We start from the raw sequence: 17,827 nt of genomic DNA, 5'->3' as shown, positions 1-17,827 counted from the left end.
ATTGTTGCCGATCTTTATTAAATGGAGAAGGCACTTCAGAAGAAGATGCAGGGTTAGCCACCCAAACCGTTCATTAAAAGTTTATTAGGATTTAATATTAATAGAAATTTGAAATTTTGGATTTAAAAGAAATTTGATGAGTGCTATGTTTTAAAAATATTTTCATCTTTCTGTCACTTCCGGTTTAACGGGAAGTTGATGTCAATTTGCTTATTTTTATTGAAACTTTTCAGATTAAGAGGTATGACACTCCAAAAACTAAAAAGTCTTTTTTTAAACGTCAACATTTTGAAAACCGTTGCAGATAGCTATAGGTTATGATACATAATTTTTTTTTTAAATCGATAGGAGTATTCAAAAATACAATAATATACAGTGTGTTCTATTTAAAATAAGCAAGTTAAGTTAAAACGGAAGTGACAGAAAGATGAAAATATTTTTAAAATATAGCAGGCATCGAATTTCTTCTTACTTCCAAAATTTAAAATTTCTATAAATATTTGATAATGTTAAACTTGAACGGTTTGGGTGGCTAACCCTGTATATTAGTTTTTGAGGAACTCACGTAATTTCCAAAGTTTTGTACTAAAAATCACGACTTGCAACGCTAAACTTTATAAATTTTTGCCAGTCTTGCGCTTGTGTGTAATTTACATGAAAAATTAAGTTAAAATGAAAAGTCTCTGGAAGCTTCTCTTTAATCTCAACAAAATTACGTAATGTTACCTAAACCATGCAAACTCAAAGGAAAATTGCTTTGATCAGGAATTCCTTTTGTATGTGTATATCTTATAGTTTCCTGTAAATTTTAAAATTTATGAAAGCAACGCAAAAATGCAATTTTAATGACTTCCAGTTCATAAATTCTTGAAGCGTTCAGTTTGACGCGAAACGGATGTCCAGGAAAAAGGATTTAATTTCAATCAAACTTACTGCTAAGTTTGAATTAACTGAAAACACAATGAAAATCACACAATCCCAACGGACTTGCTATTGTAGTTACTCTGTCACCCAAGTTTTATCAAATTCCCTTGAAGCTTGCTCAAATTTGTAATTTCCACTCTGACGGAATCAACTAGTCCAAGTCCCTGCGGCTGCAATAATTGTTTGCTCTTGAACTTTATAGCAGAAATGATTGAAGAGGGATTCGCTTTTGTCGATACTCTATAGGATTTCTGGATGTTTTCCAGGTTTATATAAACTGTCGAGACTTAATGAACCGCAGAATAATTTATGTGGATGGTTTCTGTCAGAATTCGATATGTAAGGAAGTGAATTTGTAACAAAGATGTATGTACGAAACATTGCACCTTCTAGGTACATTCCTAAATTCAACTCTTTTCATTTTATCTAGAAAAAAAACATTTTTAGATTTGCTAAGGGCAGTTCACGGACCTAGGAAACTTTAGATTTGTTTACACCACGGGAATTATCATTTTTATCCAGATTTTTGACACACTGTGACACAATTATTGTTATCTGACATATTTTCAAAGATTCCAATATAATTAATGGAGGCAAATCAAAAAATGTTTACTCACAAAATGTACCTACATTTAAACTGAAATGAGTAGTTATATTTTAATAAAAATTAAATTGATCATTAATAATAATTAAATTGTGATTTAAAAATAATAACATTTAAATGAATTTTTAATCACACAAAATTTAATTTTTTTTTGAGTTACATGTGTGAATGAGTGCTGTTTTGGACAGATGTCAATTCGCTTTTAAAATTTTGCAAGCTCAGAATAGCATTATCAACGTCACGTGACGTGTATTTTACAATTTCAGCTTTTACAACTGTCTAAATTTAATTTACTGAGTTTTTAACGATTAAGCTATGTTTTAGTTGGCACGTGGGTAATTATGGCAGGTATCAACTGGCTTTTACAGTGTTGCAAGCTCAAAAATTGGATTATCAAAGTCACATGACCTGTCCCTTACAATTTCAACTTTTGCAATTAACTAAATTTAATTTATCAAATTTTCAACAATTAAACTACATTTTAAAAGTCACGTGATTAATTTGGACAGGTGTCAACTAGCTTTTACAGTGTTGCAAGCTCAAAAATTGGATTATCAAAGTCAAATGACATGTCTCTTACAATTTCAACTTTTGCAATTAACTGAATTTAATTTGTCAAATTTTTAACAATTAAACGACATTTTAAAAGTCATGTGATTAATTTGGACAGGTGTCAACTAGCTTTTACAGTGTTGCAAGCTTAAAAATTGGATTATGAAAATCACATGACATGTCTCTTACAATTTCAACTTTTGCAATTAACTAAATTTAATTCGTCAAATTTTCAACTCTTAAACTACATTTTAAAAGTCACGTGATTAATTTGGACAGGTGCCAAGTAGCTTTTACAGTGTTTCAAGTTCAAAATTGCATTATCAACGTCACGTGACGTGTATTTTGCAATTTCAGCTTTTACAACTGTCTAAAACTTATTTCCGTAAATTTTCAACTATTAAATTACATTTTAGAAGTCATGTGACTAATTTTTACAGGTGTAGTTTTTACAGTGTTGCAAGCTCAAAAATCAATTATCAACGTCACGTGACGTGAATTTTACAATTTCAGCTTTTACAACTGTCTAAATTTAATTTAACGATTAAGCTACATTTTAGTAGACACGTGGCTAATTTTGACAGGTATGAGCAAGCTCAAAAATTGGATTATCAAAGTCACATGACATGTCTCTAACAATTTCAATTTCTGCAGTTGTCTAAATTTAATTTATTAAATTTTCAAAAATTAAATTACATTTTAAAAGTCACGTGATTAATTTGGACAGGTGTCAACTAGCTTTTACAGTGTTGCAAGCTCAAAAATTGGATTATCAAAGTTAGGTGGCAAGTCTCCTATCATTTAAATTTTTGCTGTCTAAATTTTGTTTAGCGTTTGGTAGAAACTTGAACTTCTTATAAGTTAATATTAAATCAATATTCAAGCTAAAATGCTGGAAGCTGATCAAAAGTCTTGTAAATTGATTTACAAAGAAAAAGTGTAATTCCGTAAACCACGAAAATTAAAGAGAATTTTGAGTAAGGCAATTTTCAAGCTGAATATATTGAAAACTGGTCAAAAATTAACAAATTTGAGGTAATAATAGCCGATTTTCCAACGTATTTTTAAGCTCATTTAAGCTAAGTTGCAATCTGCATGTGACAGTTCAGATTGCAAAATGTCACAGACAAAAACTTAAAATTGGACTAAGTAAATCAAATTTATAACCACTAAGCTAGTTTGCAAAGATTGAAACTAAAATTTTAAGATGAAAAGTTAAAAAACATGTTAATTTAATTGAAATTCGACTACTTAACAACTTTTCTACTCAAAAATATGAAAATGACCATCAAAACAACGTTGTCAAGTTTAACACTCTTTTTGAATAATATTTTTAGGTTGTGAAAAATTTAAAACGACAAGAAATCTTCTCAAACTTGACAACTGTGTCAGTGAAAACAATAAAATTGACACTCAAATCCAACATTGTCAATTTTAAAGTGTCTCAAACTTCAAAACACTTAACTCAAAAACATTTATATGATACCTAAATCAAGCAAATAATCTAACATGATATACTGGGTGTTGATAGTTAGTTATTGTTCACATTATTTTTTATGGTCACGTGACTGTTTTGACAGATTTTCAAATTATTCAAAAGTCATAAATTAGATTATAAAAAGTGTTGTTTTGTTGTTTTTATTTTATTTGTCAGTTACTACCATTTACACAATTCTTATTACTATTAAAATTGGCTTGACCTTAGAGATATAACACTTCAAAGTTTCTGATTGAAGGGCCTTAAATCACAATCAGCAATTCCGTCGTAAGGGCTTAAAGCTTATTTACATACTTCATTCCAGTTGGGCCAACTTTCCACCTAAAGCTGATCAAATTCACAGTTTCAACCTCAATCAAATTTACGACACTAATTGACTGCGTAATAACTAGTTTCGATGCAACTTTGAGTTGAAATTGCGTAACAAATTTCCACTAAAACACAAAAGGGACGAAAGCTATTTTTACCACCTTTGTCGAAACATGTTCGATCATGCATGATGTTTAAAAGAGTGTCACTAAATATTTTTGCAGGGCTGTATAACCTTCAATTTGATCGACTCATCAACTCTAAACAAATTGAATTTACTTAGCAACACCAATAAGTGTATACGTGCTCAAACAGAAAACGATAAGAAACTAAATAACATGAAATGTCCACAAGGGTTTGATATATTCGATTTTGATGCGGTTGTATTTATTTTAGCCTCTAACGGTGCAGAAAATGCAGCAGAACGTAAAACATGTAATATGCTAGCATTTCCGGAAATAGAACCGGCCATTTCCGGGTTATCCAATCCGATTTATGGATTTCAGTTTTATTATTCGATGTGTGGAATAAAACGTTAATGATACACGCCTCTAGAATTTAATTGTGTAATATTCCAAATAAATTCAAGAAATCTTTCATAATCCAATTTGTATTGTTAGAAAACTCCTCGCCTATATCACTTTGAAAGTATTTATGTTGCAATTTTCATAAATCAAAATCAGTCAAGTACCAGACTAGTAATTACTATCTAAAGTAAATATAATAATATATATGAAAACATAGTATTGTTAGCATAGACAAAACTGCAGTGAAACAATAGATCTGATTAAAACTGATTAGTTTTGCAAAGCGAGATATAAGGAAACTTAGTACAAAAAATTGGCTGATAACATTAAATAATTAAATACAGTGCAGACGTTAAATATTTAAAAATACAAAAGTAAACTTTAAGTTATTAAGCTTAAACTCGTGCAGTATACCAGAAAAACTCATAACTCGCACAACTTTTAGGAAACTCCTAGCCGTAATCCCTCTGATTTTAGTTATACACACTTGTTATGTTTGATAACGTTTTAGTTGTAACTTTATAGGTATTTGCTTGAGGAAACAATATTGAGTAACATTTAACCAATAAAAGGGTGCAGTATAAACTAAAAAGTTGATTAAATTAGGGAGTTTCGAGTAAACGAATTAAACTTTAAGTCTTATTTAAGACAAAACGTATTGTAGTTTTGAGTTGCATTGAAGTTAAAGTTAAAGTTCAGCCAGGCAATTAATAGCGTCTTGATTTGATTGAGGGTAAAACGACCAGCTTGCGCTTTTAGTGAGAAGTTTGAGTAAATTATGTAAATTTAGTTGAAAGTTTCTAGTGAAAGGTTTATAATAACAAAATTTCTTTTTAGACAATTTTTTTGTGTTAACATAGCTTTAGTCGAATTTTGTTTCACGTTACAAAAACTAACTGAATGGAACAGTAGTGAAACTAACGGGACGTTTGTCCAAATAATGTGCGGCAATTAAAACTTTTGTACGAAGAGAAGCAGATACGAGGCAATTTATATTACAGCAGTTGGACCATTTAGTCGATTAAATTTTCACCAAAATTTTAAAATAGTGGTACGTAAAATGCGCAGTTTAATCACAATATTTTAAAAAAACTAACTAATTTTTTAAATTTTTGAAGGTACAGAATTCTGGTAATTCAATATAGCAAATTTTAGGATACAAGGGAAAATTGAAAAGTATCATTTCTGTAGATATTTTAACGAAAAATCTAGTGATCTAGTCGGTTTTATGATAGCATCGTCGATTTTTGAATTGTGATACAGACTTTAGTATATTATTTAGTGATGGGTAATTTACTGGTAAATTACAAATTCTGTGCATCTGCCAGTTCAAATTTTAACACCGCTTTTCTCCCTAACTGTACTAAATTTTGTAGTGATTTCTCGGGTTATTGAATAGGAAATTTAATGAAGATTTCAAAAATATGCTTTAAACAGTAATTTTCTAACTGCAAATAGGTTTTACAAGCGAGTTTGTCCCTGACTGTCCTTTCAAACTGTGTTTCTGGCAGTTCAAATTTTGACTCCGCGCTTCTCTTTGACTGTATCAAATTTTGTAGTGTTTCTCAGGTTATTGGAAAGAAAATTTAATGAGGATTTCAAAAATATGCTTAAAACAGTCATTTTTTAACTGAAAATAGGTTTTAGAAGCGATTTTGTCCCTGACTGTCCTTTCAAACTGTGTTTCTGGCAGTTCAAATTTGACTCCGCGCTTCTCTCTGACTGTACCAAATTTTGTAGTATTTCTCAGGTTATTGGAAAGAAAATTTAATAAATATTTCACAAATATGCTTAAAACAGTCATTTTCCAACTCCAAATGGGTTTTCCAGGCGCGTTTGTCCCTGACTGTCCTTTCAAACTATGTTTCTGGCAGTTCAAACTTTGACACGGCTTTTTTTCCTGACTCTAACAAATTGTGTGGTGTTTTGCAGGTTATTGGATAGCAAATTTAATGAGGATTCTTAAACTGTGCTTAAAACAATCCTCTTCTTACTCCGAGTAGGTCTTACAAGCGATTTTGTCCCTGACTGTCCTTTCAAATTGAGTTTCAAGCAGTTCAAATTTTGACACTGCGTTTCCCATCGACTGTAACAAATTTTGTAGGGCTTTTTCATGTTATCAGATAAAAAATTCAATTAGGATTCCAAAAATGTACTTAAAAAAGTCATTTTCTAACTCCAAGTGGATTTTACAAGCAATTATGTCTCTGACTGTGCTTTCAAACTGTGTTTGTGGCAGTTCAAACTTTGAAAAAGCAATTTTGTCCAGACTGTTAAACTGTGCTCAAAAGTTTGTAAAATTTTTGTTGCAAAAATCAGGGTTTAGAAAGAAGTTTTCTTGCAGTATTCGATTCAAAACGTGTTTCTGAGATTTATGATAGTCATTTTGACAGTGGTCACGTGACTGCCTATCTAAATTATACTCCACAAACCACGCGATAGCTGTCACAAATTTCTTTTACTATAATTTGAGTTTTTACATTTTTTGCAGCTAAACGCTACATTTTACACATGACAATTTTCGTAAGGGTCAAATTTGCCTGAAACACAGCTACTATTCTAATGGGTTTTACGTTAATGTTGGTCACCTATGCCTGTTTTCCTGACACTTCCAAGTCGATTTTAAGTACAACTTAAGCTAAGAAGCTTTGGCTTGAATGTGACAGATTAGGTGCAAAATAACCTCGAAAATATCACAGTCTAAACTAAACTTATCTAAGATGTCTTTAAACTCTTCTTGGGGAAACGGACATTTGTGCAAGCGAAAATCGACCTTAACGAATTTATTTTTGCCCAATTAAAAAAAATCTTTCAAACAAATTAGAGTGGCAACAAGGAAAAGTATTATTATTTAAAGTAAAAGTATTATTCATTGACATATAAAAGTCTATACAAAGTGTTGCAAATAAACGAGTTAATAAAGACAGTTTTGACTGAATTTGACAGCTACTACTTTAACCTTCTGTAACTCCGTTATTTTGACAGGTACAACGTATCAATTAAAAGAATACATTTTTTTAAATATGTGACCTAACACAAATTTACCTTAATTTTGAACAGAGAATCACCAAAGCTATCAGAATAAGGAGTGTTTCATTTGAAAAACTAGACTTTTTAGAACTGATTTTTTGACCACCCTGTATCATATATTTTGATGTTTTTCTGCATCCACTCTTAGAACGAACCTTGTTTAACACGACAAAACACAAAAACCAAAAAAAAAACCTACTTAAAATTTTTTTGGAGACTGGAAATATCAAATTTTACATAAAATGGTTAATATAGTCAAAGTTTTACCCTTTGAGAATGACGTCAAGCAGGTGAAAAAACACGTATGTCTAGAATTAGATCATAAATTTTAACCTACAAATGGTTTGAAAAATTAGTGCGTTCGGAAGTGACTGATGATCAAGTGCCTTGAAAATCACATGATCATGAGAGTTTCAGTTTAATCATCATTCATTCAGTGAATAGGTGTGCTTGCACTCACTTAAAGAAATCTTCTACTCCTAATAACATAATATATTATTAATGTTCATTGATTTTGTGCTGTGTTATTGTGCTTTGCACAATAAAGCAAAAATAGTAATTTAACATACCAACATTACCAACTTCTTTGTTTTTCATAAAAGCGGTTATTTTGGTTTTACTGACCGACATTTTCTTAGAAATGTTGGTGAAATAGGAGTCGTCAGCTGGAATTCCAGCCTTTTTCATTCGGCATAGGATAGCAGTACTCACTTTTAAAGCCTGTGAGGCTCTATCATACACATTGGAATAATCAATTGGGATGACATCTGGAAACTGTTTCTTTTCGTACTCCAAAAAAAGCAGCACATTTAGAATTAGCATTTGGGCTTGCACATTGTAGCGCAGCATTTTTATACCTTTGATATTTGTTTAAATCAAAGTGACAGTAAATGTCAATCTTTTTAATTTGACAGGATGACAAAATTAACAACGTCCCTTTTTTGCTAAAATTGTCTATTTCATATGTTTGGTATGCGAGAAACAAAGATGTAAAAAGATGACGTCATTCTCAAAAGGTAAAAATCCAACTATATCTCAGAAAGGGATACAGGGAGGTGCAAAAATATACTGGGTGTCCCATTTCAAATAAGTAGCAGTTGATATCTACTTCCGGTTAAATTCATTTATCTTATAACCCGTAAATTTAACAAAATCACCGATTTATTATCAATCAATCAAAAAAGTAGCTTTATTGTCGGAAACAGTGCTGCTTGGTGAATTTATGGCAGAACAAGGCGCCTTAAGAACTGGAGTAGAATTCGCCCAGAGAATAGTACGCCCCGTCAAGCAAAAACCTCTCAGCTTTGCGCCTAAATTCATGCGCAGATGGCTGGCCTTTCACGTGGAGAGGAAGGTTATTGAAAAGTCTCTTGCCACCGTAAATAAGCGACGACTTAATCTTCTCCGTGTGAGGAATGGGAAGCCTCAAAACGAATCTACTGAGCCGGAGCCCTCGGACAACTGACCCCCAAACTTGCCACGGACAAGACAAATCGTCTCTAAGATGAAAATGCAGCACAAGGTGAGGATACCATGTTCAATGAAGAGGGGTCTACATGAGGCCCTGTATCCAACACGACACAAGCACCTCAATGCTCGCTTCTGCAGGAGAAACACAGATTTGAAGCGGCTTCGAGAACAAACTCCCCAGAAAGCTATGCCGTAGCGGAGATGGCAGTCAATCAGTGCATAGTATGCACTGCTAGCTACATGGTAATCCTGATTGCCAGAGATTACCCTCAATGCATGGCAACCCGACGCCAGTCTAGAGCACAGACCGTCCACATGCTCAGCGAATCGAAGCGAGTCGTCAATAATAAGACCAAGAAACTTGTTCATTCCAGGGGCGCACAATGGCTCACCCTCAACAAAAATCTCCTGCAATGAGCATCCAAAATGTAGAATCTTGGTCTTACTGATATTTAATGACAGTAAGTTGGAATTGCACCAATGTTTGATTATGGAGAGGTCCCCATCAATAATGGCAGTCAATGAATCGGCGCTCTTGTCGCTCCAAAGAATGGTCGCGTCATCAGCGAAAACAGTGAATTGTCCGTTAATAGGGAGCGAAACAATATCAAGAACAGCAAAGGTCCAAGAACAGAGCCCTGAGGGACACCCGAAGTTAACATCAACTCTCCAGAACCATGGCCCCCGATGGCGGCTCGGAAGCCATAAGCTTCAAGCTTCCAAAGCAAGATCTGGTGGTCTACGCAGTCGAACGCCTTCGACAAGTCGCAAAATACCGCGGCCGAAATATCGCCGGAGCTCATTCGACCATACATATCCTGAAGAAAAGAAAAAATTGCATCATTCGTGCCCATCGCTAGCCGGAAGCCAAAGCGAGATGGGCTGAGAAGCTCATGACGCTCCAGAAACGACATCATCCACCTCTGGACCAGCTTCTCCAGCACCTTAGACAGTGCCGGAAGCAGGGCAATCGGCCGATAGTTAGCCGGGCAGGAGCGGTCACCGGACTTGTAAAGAGGAATAACCTGAGCCCTCTTAAGACATGATGGGACAACTGCCTTAGAAAAGGATGCGCTGATTGCATCGGCGAGAACAGATAAACAGTTGTGAGGAGAACACCATTGTCAGGCAGCGCAGAAACAACCCTCATAGAAATCCCATCAAATCCGGCACAATTTGACAGTTTAAAAAATTTCAGTACGTCAGCAAGCTCGTGCGCGCTTACAGGACCGAGAAAAAATGATTGAGGCACAGAAAGATGCCCAAGGTAAGATCTAGGGTCGCTGGAGCCCCAGGGAATGTCCCCAGCGAGGGCAGCCGCCATCCCGCAGTACAATGAGTTGAACTCATGTGGCTGAATATCACTAGGTACAGCACAAGTAGACGATCTCCCTGTAAGATCACGAACTATTAAAGTCAACCGGAAAGTCCAAGTTAATTTTAAAAGCCTCTATTAAGGAAGGGTTAAAGGGTCAAAGTCCTATCTAGGGTGATTAAGTTAGGCCGGTAAACACTTAGAATCCAGGTTAAATAATTTGTTTTAATCGTAGCTTAATTAAAAATAATTACACTAGCAGTGTAAATTATGGTTTGTTTGGTACGGTATTGACAAACAATGTGTGTTGCCTGAAATACATCACTTCTGGACAAATTGTCAGGTTGGATAATTCACAACTGTTGTAGTGATTTACCGTGTGGCTTTACGAATTAATACCTGCCAGAAACCCGATGATTTTTAGAGTTATTACTTAATACACTCAACACGACATCCCTATCGATCATAAACTCTTTAAAGCATAAAATCGACGTTTGCATTTTAATGCGTATTTCCATATAAACGAACCGAAAAACATGCATAATTCAATTATTTCGTATACATATTATTGCAGCGGTTTCTTAGGAGTTTTTTTAAATATCAGAATGCAGTTTTGTTCTTTATTCTACGGAAATACGCCCCTAAACGGTTTAGAGCCCTTTTGGTAATTAAGAACTCAACAGCAGTTGGCGGTTAAGCCGTATTATGGCTCAGTTAACTCTGTTGCATGCAATTTATCAGGAACTTGTAATCGGTTTATGATATGCACTGTACTGTCATGTGAAGGTTTGAAGTTTGCTATTAAATATGGGATAATGCTAGAAGGACGTATTGATAAAATTTAATTATACCCTGACCATTATAACTTTAGTTGCACGGCATCAAGGTGAAAATGGGCGGCGTTGTCAATGTTATAAAAAACAAACCGAAATTCAAGAATATGATTTTACTTTCAAATGTGACATTTAATTTCAGAACCGTGTTTGTATACATTTCGAATTGCATTTGCAAGAATGTCTCAGTGGCTTTTAGTGTTTTAATTAAACTTTCGGGATATTGAGAGTAAGGGAAGCTCAGTTTAAGCTTGTTTTGGAGACCCTGAGGGTTTTGAGACCTGGACGCTTATTCTATAAAAGCCTAGTGAGATGAGATGAAATTTCCTTCATGGTTCAGGTCATAAGAGAGAAATCTGAATCTGGGTGAATTGAGTAGCCTCTTGGATGGCGGTGCCGGTCCCAAGCCCGGATAAAGGAGGAGGGTTGAGCGGAGGGCTAACTAACCACCCTCGTCAAAAGAACCCAGTTACGAAAACTGCAATCTTGCTTGGGATTCCGACGGATATAAGTAACAAACGACAACTGCAACGGAAAAGGACTATGAATATTGGAACTTGGAACATCCAGAGCTGGTACAGACCCGGAACTTCTACAAACGCCGTACAACAACTCGAAAATATAGGAATGGACATAACAGCAGTTCAGTTCCTAGTTCAACAAATCTATCGTTTTCGTTAGTGGTAACAGTAAAGCACGAATTTAGAACGGGCTTTGTGATTAGGGAAGACCTAGTCCAGAATATACTGGAATTCAAACCAATAAGTGAAAGAATATGCTACATCAGACTTAAAGGACAATGGTACAACATCTCGATCATTTCAGCGCATGCACCAACTGAGGAAAAGGATGAAGCTACCAAAGATGGCTTCTACGATGCCCTAGAAAGAACTATAGATACAATGCCCAAACAAGACATGCAACAAGCCTGCCAAGATGGGCAAAGAGCCTAAATTAAGACCAACAATAGGCAAACACAGCCTCCATAATGTATCCAATGGTAATGGCCAAAAGCTTATAGAAACAGCTGCAGCTAATAACATGATGATAAAGTCAACCATGTTCCCCCATAAGGACATTCATAAACAGACCTGGGTCTCAAATGATCACATCACCCGAAACCAGATCGATCATATCATTACAGATGCTGGTCCCGCCAGCAACATATTGGATGCTAGAAGCCTAAGAGGAACAGATGGGGACATAGACCATTACATAGTCCGTGCAAAAGTCAGAATTAGAATATCGACGGTGAAATACATCAAAACCAAGTCAACCCCAAAATGGAACATAGACGAGCTGCAGAATGAGACGAAACAACAACAATATTAGAACAATATAGAAAAATCCTGAAACAGAAGATAGTGAAAGTGAAATTGAAATCTATGGGACGTAACTCCAGAAATTATAACAAAGCCGCCGAAAGTGTTTTTGGAAAAAGTAAAAGAGAGAGGGCATGGTTTGTCGAGTAATGCCAAAAATAGCTAGGAAAAAAACAAACAGAAACGAAAGTAAAGAGAAGTACGCAATTTGTCGAAAAAAAACAAGAAAACTAATAAGAGCAAATAAAAGAAGATATGAACGACAGAAGTATGAAGCAATGGAAAGAGATGGCCCCAAACCAGGCTTCAGAGAATTTTACAGAGCAATCTCTTGGGAGAAGAGAGGATTTAAGCCCAGATACATACCCACACTGAAGAACAACTAAGGGCACATGATACTCAATGACGAAGAACTAATTGAGAAGGATAATTTAAAGACCTTCTAAACGTGAAACAAGCACAAAGAAGAAACATACAGCACAGTGGACCTACCAGTTAATGAACCCTCCTACGAGGAAACCCAAAAGGCACTAAATAAACTAAAGAACTTCAAGTCTCCAAGGTTCGGACGAGATACCGGCAGAACTTTTTACAAAAAAGGGGACATATCAAAATGCTCCAACTATAGAAGAATCTTACTTATAAACACTGCATATAAAGTGCTATCAAACATCCTACTAAGTAGGCTAACTCCTTATGCAGAAAACCTCCTGGGAGAGTACCAAGCCAGATTTAGGACAAACAGATCAACAATAGACCAACTCTTTACACTGAGGCAGCTGCTAGAAAAGTATGGGAATATAATAGAACAGTACATAACCTCTTCATAGACTTCCGACAGGCATACGACAGCATAGAGAGAAGCCAAATCTGGAACGGGATGGCAGAATTCTCTATACCAAAGAAGCTCATTCAGATGACTAAAGTTTGTATGGAAGGCGGAGTATCTAAGGTACGAGTAAATAACAAGGCGACGCCCTATCACTGCTACTTTTTAACCTCGTCTTAGAGAAAGCCGTGAGATCAGAGGAAATAAAAACCGAATTGCTGAACACCCAAAGGCCCCAATCTACTACTAGCATACGCAGATGATATTGATCTCATTGGAGACTCCGTCATAACCGTTAAAGACATTTTCAATAAGATCGGAAAAACAGTAAGGGAGGTGGGATTAAAAGTGAACGAAGAAAAAACCAAATACATGTGTATTAGCAGAATGGAGGAAGAGATAGAATAAGACAAAACGTCACAGTCAACACTTTTAATTTTGAAAGGGTATAACGTTTCAAATACCTTGGAGCCACAATTACTGCGTCATTGAAGAAATCAAGGACAGAATCCAATCTGCTGTACGCACTAAACAATCTATAATAACACATGGATGCGAAACGTGGACAATGACCAAAGCAAACGAAGAAAAACTTAGACGCTTTGAACGAAAAATCCTCAGAAATATCTTTGAACCCCATCATGACCCGACCACAAATCGATATCGCATTAGGACGAATGCCGAAGTGCAGGAGCTCTACAACGATAGGGATATTGTCCAAGAGATTAAATCCCAACAGCTAAGATGGGCAGACACAGGCTGGATGACGAAAGACTTGTAAGACTGGTGTGGGAGGAAGTTCCAACAGGAAAAAGACCACTAGGGCGTCCCAGAATGAGTTGGAGAAATCAAAAGACAAATAAATATCTCTTTTGATCATAGATTGATGGAAAACCGAACTGAGTGGAAGAGAGTGGTGCAGTCAGGGGGGCTGACTGCACCACTGCGTATTCTTGAAACGAGGGAAGAGAGTTATCAAGAGAAAGACCTATAGAATGTGACAGAAGCCCGTTATTGTCAGCTCCTTTTGTCACATTCTATCAACACCTCCGGAGATTTTCGTTCCCTGCTTTCACGAATTAGGCCCCAGGGTTGTAGCGCTAAAGGGCGATGATGATGAATAATCTTACTCATGCTCAAAAATGGTAATACCTAGCTTTAGTTTAACGACCACAGGAATGTAAAATAGGATCACAAGTCACGACAAATTTCAAAAACTATGATATTTACGTCAAACTTTGACACTTCGAGGCGTATAACGATCGGGTGAGATAATCGGTGATCGAAATAGCTCGGTAGCAAGAAAAACAGACGACAACATTGCGCACTATTGCCAACATATTTTAAGGCGCGTAATTTAAATTTCCATATCTATGCAATGTTATGGTCCAGTAAGTTCGGTTGACAATAGAATCACCTCTATTATGACGTGCAACTAAAGTTATAATAATCAGGCTATAGAGTGTAGTCATGCATAACGTATGCAAGTACATGGCAAATCAAATTAGATGAAAATTACGTCACAAGTTTTAATAAAAAAGCATTATTATAAAAAATATTCCTACTTGAGTTGATCGGTTGGACGGTTTGGCCGCTAGAGGGCGTTAATATTTTTATGACATTTTTGGTGCATCCTTATGTTTTTTTGCATCATTTTTAGTACAGTTTTATACGTCAATGGATACCCAATAAAATAAGCTTGCCATTGACGTATAAAAGTTGATTAGTTAGTGATACGGTTTTGCCGCTAGAGAGCGTCAAAAATTTTAAAAGTAAAATTACAAAATTTATAATTATTCTTCGTTGTTTTCCAACGTTTTCTTATTTAATTGTCTCATTACTTCAATTTTTCAGGTTGCCGCATATTTGTGTCATATTTACACTATACAGGGTGTATAAAAAATTAAAACTACTTACTGGTATCATCGTATGGTATTCCCATGAACTCTTTAAAGCATTTAATTGTGACATTAGTGTCGTAGGGAGTAGGCGGCCAACAGAGGATATGATCAAAATAAGCGTTGCAAAAACCATTTGGATGACTCTTCTGCAACTGAATGGTTTCGTTCTGGTACAGTTTCTGGCAGGTTTCCATTGTAATATTGGACCTGAAAAAAATAAGAATAACTTTCGGTACAAACTGATTGATACTGTACAAATGTGGCTCAATATAAAGCTGAAAAGAAGTAAAGGAAGGCATCAATTTGGCGGGAAACGCAAGCAATTTTTAAAACTGTTCGAGTGAAATATGATATGCCCTTTAGGGCCGAAAGCCGTTGAAAGAATTTCGCGTGGGTGCTAAGCTTTTACATCACTTCTCTAACCATTACGCTTGATTTATGTTTATTACAAACGACCGTACTCACTACGCTGGGAAGAATACAATTTCTATTTGAAAAGAGGAACGTGTCTTATTAAAAGCATTATTAATCTCATTATCTCACCACTAACTAAACTTTTCAATTCCAGTATCAGAGGTGTTCCCTAAAACGCTAAAAGTGTCTAAGGTGTTACCCATTTTAAAAAAAGGTAGTACTGATGAACTCACGAACTATCGTAATTTTTCTAGTATACCAATTTTGTCTAAACTGCATGAAAAGGCACTTAGTAAGAGAATAGCAACTGTTTTGAGACTCACAAGCTTTTCACTGAATGTAAGTATGGATTTTGTAATGAAAAATCTACGACTTTGGCTCTTAACAAACTTGTTCTTTCTTTCTTTCTAATATGAATGTCCATATAGGTAGGCTAATGCCTGTTTTGTCCTATTATGCTACTTCGGATGTTGATGTCCAGCACTCCTTTCAGCGTTTTCTAGGTCTGCCGTATACTTCTTATTATTTTCATTTCATCCGTTAATTAGTTATGTTAGTAATGTATCGTGAGTGGGCATATTCTGCCCTCCACCGCGACCGCAGGTCTATTGTGGCTCACACATCAGTTAGAGCTCATCCAGAATACCCGACTCCCTGAGGAACCGAATAACTTGACTTTGTTGTTGAGTTGTGTGATTGGTCAAAAAAGCAGCTTTCAGCTTGCCGCTTTTTTTGACCAATCACAAACTAGATCCACTGGACTGATTTTCAGGCAATTACTGCAATGAAAGTTAAAAGCTATTTTTAAAAATTCACGAACAACAGCAATTAGATATCAAAACTTATCCAATTTAAACTCGTACAAGTCATATTCATCCTCTTCCAAGAATTGCCTTTATCGACTTTTAATTCCCAGCGAAGCAGACTGGAATTGATTCTATACGAAAGTAGAGCATGAAACCTGATTATTTTGTTCATGCAAGTAAACTTAAAATTTCATTTCAATGTTTTGTTAAATCTCAAGTGAACAAATAAGAATTATGAAACTTCTCAGAAATTCAAATAGAATGATAACCGGCGCCAAACTAAGTCATCTTGTTCAACATATTTGCTTTTACTTAATCAGAGTTTTTATGAAAATATCATCAGGGTTGTGTGCAAAATCACTCTAAGAAATAAGATCAGTTTGAATTGAGTTAAATACATTTGATACCTCCATGACTTGTGACAGTTGTGACGTTTGGCTGTTTACTTCAGACTGAACTTTGGTTTAACCATATCTGACTAAATTCTAGTTTATTCAGAATGTGCCAACTGTCAAAATCCTCTCCATTAACCTATCAAACTATAAAAATGTAGTCAAATCACTATAAACAGTATAAAATTCTTTTTATAACTTGAGTGTAGTGTTGACAGTTGTGACATTTGGGAATCGGTTTTGAATACTAGGTTTGATTTGATCTACCTCTGGAAACAGTCAAATTTAACTCCATAAATATATAAAATAAACGAAACATACTTGAAATTGAGTTAAATATATTTTATAGCTTCATCAGTGCAATTTTGACAGTTGTGACGTTTGGCAGTCTATTTCTGACCTATTCTGACTTATTTTGGTTCAGTCTAAATATGACAACTGTCAAAATCTTCTTCATAAAGCTATAAAAGTACAAAAAATACATAAAAATCAGTTTATTTCAGATAGTAGCAATAGAGAGTTTGTTAATTTGAGAATGTATGAGTATCAATCACAAACTATAGACCCACTGTGCTGGATTTAGACAAATGCTGCATTGCAACGTAAAAACGCTATACAGACAAATATTTGCTGCAATCCAATTTTGAACCAAAATCCCTTTCCTCAAAATTCAAATATCAATATACAACAATTCATATTATACATATTCCTCCAGCTGTAGTAAATCTCTGTGTCTTTCAGAGTTTATTTTCAATTTTTCCATTTTCCACAAAATAGTCGAACACATACATAACAAATATTTCCAAGGAAATATTTATAGATTTTCCCAGCTGTGTATCTGTGTGGGTATCTATGTATACACAATAATTCCGGAGCAATGGGAGCGTATACCGCAACGTATACATCAAGCAGAAATAAGCTAAATAGTCATATTATTACATTTTTGCTGACTTTATGTTAACTTTATGTTCAGTTTTAGTTTGAACTTCAATAAATTTGCCAAGAAAGTCTCAGAAAGTGATAAAGGTTTACCACCTAAATTAATCTAGTCAGTTTGTTTAAAAGTCGCAAATGTGCAATTTCCCATAGGGCTTATTCAAA

The 17,827-nt window shown here is 35.1% G+C and overlaps 1 protein-coding gene across 5 annotated transcripts in view; it reads right to left on the bottom strand.

Moving 5' to 3' along the window:
• The window catches only part of LOC145729587 (diuretic hormone receptor-like), a 236,468-nt gene that overhangs the window by 60,273 nt on the left and 158,368 nt on the right, over nucleotides 1-17,827 (bottom strand). For all 5 annotated transcript variants that reach the window (XM_081980409.1, XM_081980408.1, XM_081980407.1 and 2 more), the window contains exon 4: nucleotides 15,131-15,321. In XM_081980409.1, coding sequence (XP_081836535.1) covers nucleotides 15,131-15,321 — 191 coding nt within the window. The remainder of the gene's footprint in view (nucleotides 1-15,130; nucleotides 15,322-17,827) is intronic.

The sequence above is a fragment of the Ips typographus genome, linkage group LG5 (genome assembly GCF_016097725.1).
Source record: "Ips typographus isolate SLU linkage group LG5, UJ_Ityp_2.0, whole genome shotgun sequence".
Classification (NCBI taxonomy): Eukaryota; Metazoa; Arthropoda; class Insecta; order Coleoptera; family Curculionidae; genus Ips; species Ips typographus.
The sequence above is the reverse complement of the archived record's forward strand: the minus strand, read 5'-3'. Positions and strand labels throughout refer to the sequence as shown.